At 42.0% G+C, this 8417-nt stretch overlaps 1 protein-coding gene across 1 annotated transcript in view; it reads right to left on the bottom strand.

Annotated features, from left to right (window-relative positions):
* The window catches only part of vimr2 (vimentin-related 2), a gene marked incomplete in the record, with an annotated part of 16329 nt that overhangs the window by 4322 nt on the left and 3590 nt on the right, over positions 1–8417 (bottom strand). Inside the window, 3 exon segments of the mRNA XM_035669575.1 lie at positions 1881–2012; positions 3722–3853; positions 6179–6274. Of these exon segments, the coding sequence (XP_035525468.1) occupies positions 1881–2012; positions 3722–3853; positions 6179–6274 (360 nt within the window).

The following is an 8417-nucleotide window of genomic DNA, read 5'->3' as shown; positions in this document are numbered from 1 at the left end:
CACGTCTAAGGCTGTGGTGTCCCACCGTGAGTAATTACAGCAATCACAGAAGTTCAACAATTAGCTGTCACAGCCAGATGGGGATCCAGGCGGCCAATGCTCGTCTTTCAGTGAGATCATGTGAGTAGAGGAAGACCCTGGTTACAACTCACAGACTGATGATGACTTCCCAACCTGGTCGAGTGAGTCACTTACTCACAAACTCCTCCGTTCTTCCTGGCATGATAAGTGTGGTCTGGCCGCCTGTGTGTGCTCGAGTAGTAGCATACAACCCCATCGGTGCATGCTCTATTACATACATTTCTGCGTCAGGGCTGATTTCACTGCAATCTGTTTGTTTGGCCATGTTGTGTCTCAGTGAGAAACCAGACCCGAGGCATCCATCACAGGCAAGAGAGGAAACAGAGCAGATCAAGCCACGCTGTCCATCCGTCAGGCTGGATTGAGCAGAAGTGGGGATTGTGTGCTGCATATTAGAGAAAAGTAGATGACGTTGGGAGACTTCTGCTGTGTGGTTACAGAGGCTCACTGTTTATTTAAAGAGCTGGAGGTAGAGCTACAGCCACAGTAATGAGAACCAAACCACCATGTTTGTTACAGATGTGGTTAGGTGTCGGCTGGGGTCTGACCACTGATGGATGTGAAAGAGACTGAACTAAGAGGAGGTAGTTACTGTTTCCTGGAGTCACCTGGCAAATTTTTTTAACTAAGTCATGATTTCCTGGTTTGTCTCTTTATTAATGTCTCACTTTGCTGTCTGTTTCATTCAAATCCCCCATTGCTTTCTTGGCATTTTTTGGCTGAGATGAGAAACATCGGATGAAGGTTTATTTACTCTCTTCCACTTACAGAGGAAGTCTCTGGTCAGTGTGTGTGTGTGTGAAGTTTTAAGACGTTTATGACACTGCAGGCGCTCTGAAAGACTGTACTTAATAACTGAGGACACGGAGGGCAATAAATCCTGTCTGAGCTGAAGTCGAGCCCTTCACATCTCCTGCTGAAAGTGTCCGCAGAGTAAACACTCTGGTCAGCAGGATCTCCCACACTGTTGCTCTGCTGTCACTCAGCTGCTCACCACTCCCTTCGCCTGCTGTGGGAAACCATTCATTTTCACCATTATGTCTGATTTAGGAGCTGATAGCCGATGCAGAGCCAATTGTGGGCTGTAAGACTCCTCTTTTTCTTGTCAGTAAAGAGGAGGGAAATGTGTTATGGGAAGATTTGAATCAGTAGGTATTAACTGAAGTATTTAAATGGTGTGCAACTGTAAAACTTAAAGGGTGGGTTCAACCCCCAAAAATACAGTTTTGGTTTTATTTGTAGAGGTTTACTGTGATTTATGAGTGGTGTTCATACCATAATACTAAATATTTTAACCACAACATTTCTTCCAAGAAACAATTATTCTGGATCATCTTTAGAACACAGTCAACAATTTTCCTAGGGACTATTTTTTTAAAGCAATAGAGAGCTAGACGGTCAGATTGATACTGCTCTCAGGTCTGTGCAGTAAATATGGAGCTACCACTAGCAGCTGGCTAGCTAGCTTAGCACAAAGACAGCAGACAAGGGGAAATGGCTAACGGCCCTGTGTTTAATCCGTACAAAACTGAAATGTAAAAATGACAAGGTGTGGTTTTACAAACAACATACAGTGTGTTAATCAGTGATCTTTAGAGGTGCAGTAGACAGATTGTGTTACAGTTGGACAGAGCCAGGCTGCAGACATGAGAGTGGTATCAATTTTCTCATGTAACTTTCAGCAAGTTAGCTTGTAAGTGTCACATTAAAAATGTCAAACTATTCCTTTAATGGTTCTAAAGGCTGCACTTGACATGACGTTTGCATGGCTTTTTCTTTACTTTACTTTGTCCACTTACCAGCGTCTTCATTTCACCGATGTCCTTTGTCTTTGGCAAGTCTTTGACTGTCGATCCCACAGCTCCTCCCACTTCCAGTTGTTTTCCATCACCACTGCGAACCACAGCAGAAGAGCCTGCACCACACTCGTACTGCAGACAGAAGATGAGGAATAAGTGCAGTTTTGAAAGTTTGTGGGTAAAAAAAAAAATGTCTGACCTTTCAGTCTGAGTCTGCAAATGTACAAGACCAGGGAGGATAGTGCTTTCTTTTGGGCAGTTAAGTGCACTTTGACAGGGGAGCAAAGAGCAATCAGAGCCTCTCATACAGGCTGATGGTTAAAACTCTCCTTGTGTACACCACATTCCTGATTAGATGGAACAAATGCAGCCGAAACGAGCAACATGAGGGTGCACAGGTGTGTGGGAGTCGGCCAGCAATCACCATTACTGTTCAAACCCAATAGCAATCATTTCAGCATCGAGACAATTGCGTCTCGTAATCGAGGCCAGGCACAGACAGGACGGTGTCCAGCTGGCGAGAGAAGAGACCGAATGGGAGGGAGAGAGAGTGAATAGATGGGATTATGGGAACAAGCAACACACCTACGCATCTAGACAGACACACAAATACATAAACACAGCAGATACCCTTCAGCCATGCCTCCAAATGAAGGACGCATACACACGCACACGCACCAACATCCACTCCAGTGCTGCAGAGGAGCCTGGGAAGGCGGCCAGCAGTCTGATTACAGCCCTGACCTCTGAACCGGGCAGACATCCTCGCCCCAGAGGGGGTCAGACCCACCGGAGCTATAGTCTGACCCCAATGCAGCACCTCTTTGCTTGCCCTACACACACACACACACACATACATTCAGGTAGACAAAGGCATTCTGTTCGGGTCCAGAACTGCACCTCTGATTCTCAAGTTCTTTCCTGGTGTTGTGTTAAGAGGGAAAGAAAACAAGTGGGAGTATCGTTGTGTGATTTGTGAAAGCTGAGATTTACATCTGGACCTGACCGGGCCGTTGCAGGGGGAGAGAGAAGGTGATGTGGTGAAAATAGGAGGGGTCAAGTGGTCAGTAGGAGGATGAGGAAGGCAGCTGGTTTCTTGAAAATGCGTATAGGTGGTGTAAGAAGTACTCAGATCCTTTTACATAAATAAAAATAGCAATAGAACAATTTAAAAACACTCCAAGTAAAAGAGAAGTAAAATTATACAGGAACAAAATGTCACTGATACATCACATTATTAGATTCTTAATACTGATGCATCAATGTGAAAGTGGCATTTTACTGTTGTAGCTAGTCAAAAAATCACATTGATGCATCAGTATTAAGAATCTAATAATGTGATGTATCAGTGACATTTTGTTAAGAGGGAAAGAAAACAAGTGTTGGTGTATCTTCAAAGATAAAATGCAAGTATGTGACTTAAATGTCCACTGAAGTAACAAAAAATGGTGGCAGACAAAAGCATCAGGTCTGTGTGGAGCAATGAGGAGACTGTATGTTCCTCAAATGAATACATGAAACAAACAGTAGTGGATGCAAACAGACATTCATTTGCATTTTCAGGAAATTCTGTTAAAATCTGCACTACATTTAGATGGAAACCTGACTGCAGACACTTGAAATGTGACGAGGGGACAAGTCAAAAACATAAAACACTGGTTTAATCTTTAAAAATGTATTCTAAAAGCTTGTCATACTATCATCAAGTACAGAACCTGAGAAGCCAGAAATAGGATTGTGATTCTATAGATGTACACAGACATGCTACTGTAAAGCATCTGGCACAAAAAGGCTTCCGCGTCATGACATGTTTATGTGTTTTATGCTACAGTGTGTCATACCTGGAGGCTCTCAGCCAGCTGCCAGTAGTACTCCTTTACATTCAAGGCCGCAGTGATGTCAGGGCTGCCAAATTTAATAGCTGCCACCTCTCCTGTAGTCCATTCAGCTGGCTCCAGTAGACTCTCCACTGCCTGCTCATACATGCCACACATACAAACACACAAGAAGTGTGAAGTATATTCAGATCCTACACTCAGAGGTGAAATGTAACTTAATACATCTATTCAAGTACTGCACTTAAATTCAGCATTGAGTATTTCTATTTATACGTCTACTATACTACATTTCAGAAAGGAATATTGTTTTTACTCCACAACATTTTTTAGCAGCACCATGTGATCACTTTATTAAATATGATGCATTATTATTGATAAATCTAGTTTAAATTAGCTCCACCTGGACCAGCTACAACATTAGTGTTGCTTATAACAAATCAATAATACATAATTGAACACTGAAACGGGACATTACTCATAAATGGTTCTTTTACTTTCAATGCTTTAAGTACATTCTGCAGTTAATATTTAATTTAATGCAGGACTTGTAACAGAGTATTTTTTACAGCGTGGTAACGGTACTTTTAGGTAAAGCATCTGAATATGTTACAAGTATTATCAGCAAAATGTAATTATATTGTCAAAAGTAGAAGTACTTGTTATGCAGACAAATGTCCGCTGTGAGTCTAAGGCTATTTTATAATGTATTATTAGATTATTACTCATGAATTGATGTGTAAGTTGGTTGAGGTTGAGCTAATTTTATATAGTGTTGAGTGGTTTTATCCATCGTATCCATATTTTATTCGCTTATCTTTTTTTAATGTAAGCTTAACTTGTAAAGTAACTACAATATAAAATAAATGTGGTGGAATGAAAGTGTAATATTTGCCTCCTAAATTGTAGAAATATAAAGTGGCATTAAATGGAAAAACTCACATACAAACATACTAAGATTCAGTACTTGAAAAAACGTCCACCTCTGTGAATACAAACACACACAGTACATTTAGATGCATTCATACATACATCCAAGGTCTCTTCATGTATGTCTTCAGCTTCCAATATCTGTATATCTGTATATGTATGAATCTGTCATATGTCCCACATCCACTACAGAGAAAATGAACTGTTACAGAGCTGCAGTGGCAGTCTGACATCTTTCTCCTTTTCCGTCCACCTAAATAACGACATGGCTGCCGATTTGTCGGGGGAATATGGGGTATCTGCAAGTGCTGATAGTAACAACAGTTAATAAAACAAAGGGAACTTCTGTTTTCATTTGGTATTCAGCCGCATTTCCCAGACTGTGAGTTATCGAGCGTGTCCCAGAGGGAGTGTGTTAAACGCCGGGCAGCCCAGCTTTGCAGAGAAAAACACAGTGTGATGGAGTTGGTCCTGCTTCAGCTGGCTCTCCCTCTCTCTACCTCTCTACCTCTCTCTCTCTCTGCCTTCAGCCTCTAGATCTGATACTGGGGCGCGTCTGTCATCTCCTGGCGAGGTGGAGAATATTGTAGAAGGTGGAGAGAACAGGGTGTGTGTGGATGCAATATAGGTAATGATGTGCATTGGAAACGTGCCTGTTTTAAAGCAATAGTTTGACATTTTGGGGAAATGTGCTTATTTGCCTTTTTTCCAGGAGTTACATGAAGACTGACACCGCTCTCATATCCGTCACATGGGCAGGTGTTAAGACAGTTTTCACCTTCTCCCTAGACAGCCAATATACAAAATACTCAGACGTTAGCTATAAGCTAGCTGGCAACAGACACAATGACCATGTCAGTGTGAGTTTGTCTGTATGTTTGTATAAAAATCAGCTTCTGACTGATCATATGTGGCTTTATGGTGGTTACATGCTGGACTATTTCTTGGCCAGGAGCAGTGATTTCCTGGAGTTTGCCAAGATATAGTCCGACACATAACCCCCTGAAAGATTTCAACAAACAAGATATAGTCTTGATTAGTTTTTAAAGGTACGAGTGGGCAGATGTTTAAACCATTGAACAGAGCCAGGCTTTTTGTACTGTCTGTAAGCTAAGCTAACCAACAACTGGCTGTAGCTTCATATTTAACAGGCATGAGAGCGATGTTGCTCTTTTCATCTAACTCAGATAAGAAAGCAAATAAGGGTATTTCCCAAAAAGTCAATCTACCCCTTTAATAAACTGCAATAAGGACTCAAGTGAGCACAGAACATTAAACAAGGGCCTAAAATTGACAGTTCATTAGATTACATATTTTGTGTTTTAATCCTCTCCCCATATGTTTCTGTTGACAGGGCTGTTCTTGGCTCTTCAGCAAGGTGACTGGGGTCATCACAGCTGTGTTTGTCACCACAGGTCTGGGCATTTCTCCAACACTCCTGTCTGACCTAAGTGCTACATTTGGAGTCATTTTCATGGCTATAAACTCTTCCTGTCTCATCACACTGCAGCTAGATATCCTCTCCCCCCTCACCGTCTTTTGCTGGACATCCATGTTGGCCAGCTGCTCCTCGTAGATAGCCACTTGCTCCCTCAATGCCAAACACGCTGCTGTCACAGCATCCACGTCCTGCAAAGAAAATCAAGTTAACAGAGAACGAGGCTGAAAGTAAAGAAGTTCAACTTAATTTCTGGAGGATGTCTGAGAGCAATGCTGCAGTCTGGGAACTAAATCACACCACAGGTTGAAGAAAAAGTAGAAAGGGTCTTTGTTTCCACCCCAAGCAACCATTTTAAAAAACATCAGCACCAGCACATTCACCTGTTTCACTGAACAGCAAGTAGACACCGCAATGCAGAGGAAGAGGGAGGAGGAGGAGGAGGAGGAAGATCAGAAGGAGGCTAACTAGACACAAAAGCCCTGTCCACCAATCCATTCGCCAGCAGGGGCTCTCGGCTCGTCCACTCTTTTTAAAGAACCAGATTAATTGGTGTAGGGTGCAATTACTGTGGGTGCCTGCATTTACATTTGGAGGCATGCAGAGAGGGTTTGGTGGTGAAGTTGTGGAGCCTCGCTGAGAGGGTGGCAGGGACCTTGATGGACAACAGTAGGCAAAAGTAGTCTGGTCCTGCTGCTGTCTGTGTTCAAATACCAGCCAGAAGCTGGAGAGAAACTTGTTGAAATCACATTCTGTGTAACTTTAAAAAGGCACTTTAGTAAAAACAACACTGACAGATTAACGCCTTATAAAGTTGATCTAGTAAACACGCTGTAACAACTGCTTGTTTATAGCATCAATGAGAGCAACATTAGCATTCATTTTGAGTTGTGTTTCTGTCCACATTGTTTTTTAACGCCAATATTCACTCTCCTTTTAGCTCCGTTTTGTGAGAAATCTCCAACTCTTGAGCCGCTAACTTCACTCAGCTATTGGCTAACTTTGTCTGCCTGCCGTTTGGTGCTGGGCAGGTAGTGTGCAGCAGTAGCTTTTCCCCTCAAAATGGCAACAATGATGGGAGTGGTGAGACTGAGCCAAAACAATAAAGTTGTGGGTTGGAAAGCCAAAACAATGAACTGAAAGCAAACCACACAAAAAAAACTCTACAGAGCTGAGGGGGGACTGCAGATTTGGAAGATCACTATGACAAACCTCGCACATTACAGCGTCATTTAAGCTATTTTCGAAATAACTAGAATTACTGCCCCATGGTTGTATGTCTACACCAAAAGAGTATTTATTGGCTAAATGGAAATTATAACTATATTGAGGGTGCATATGTATGATTTTAGTGTATATATATTTATGAACTGATTACTGAAGGATTATCATAGATGTATGGGCTGAATAGGTACACATGTACTATGTAGTATAGTGATACAAAATGTGGTTCTTCTGGCATTTTTAGATGCAAAGCCTCTCTATGAGCTGTAGGTGAAACCATTTTACATTCTTCAGATCACACTCACCAACTGTGAGCCAATCTCACTCTGCACCCAGCAACCCCGGCGGCTGGAGAAGCAACTTTAAGAGTGGCACAGGAGAAAGTTGGCGGGAGACCAGGAGGATTATATAGAAACCAGTAAGCATCTCAAGAGCAAGGTGCCTCAACCCAAACATTATGTGATCCTTTAATGTGGCGAACATCCAAACAATATAATTGCAAAAGCAAGAACCATCACAACACAGGGGATGAAGAAAGATTATTGGATTATGATCCTTATAGACTATCAGGGGAACACTAGAATCGACATAAAAGTGTTGCAACGCCCACACGAGGGCAAGGGTCTCCACTCACTCACAGGATCATGACTAGCTCGCTGCGCTCTGATACGTTGTTTGGAGTCAAGTGATTCCGATGACGCTCGAAATTCAGAATGAGGCAGTAAGAGAAAGGCAGAATGGATGAAGAGGAAAGATGGAAGCCTTTTGACCCTTTCGATAAACATCATCACCTTATTGTGTCCCATTACATGTCTGTTTGAAGTTTTGTCATAGTTATCGCATCAATTCGCATCAAGTTATGACCAAAAGGTTTTGTGATCAGTGACCTTGAGGCATTAAATATCTCCTTGATAAGAATGGGATGTACGTACAGACGAACAACACGAAAACATAAAAATATTTAGCAGTGCAGCTTCAAACTGTAATCAAATCTGGAGTATTTTTCTACAACTTTACATATTCATGACCAACAATGCAAAAGTTTAGCTTTATTATTAATAATAAAAACTGAACAACTGAGCAACAACCCACCAACTGTCATCAGATTCT

The sequence above is a fragment of the Morone saxatilis genome, unplaced genomic scaffold, assembly GCF_004916995.1.
Source record: "Morone saxatilis isolate NCDOM2014 unplaced genomic scaffold, NCSU_SB_2.0 Contig22, whole genome shotgun sequence".
NCBI classification, from domain to species: domain Eukaryota; kingdom Metazoa; phylum Chordata; class Actinopteri; family Moronidae; genus Morone; species Morone saxatilis.
This window is presented reverse-complemented; position numbering and strand designations above follow the sequence as displayed.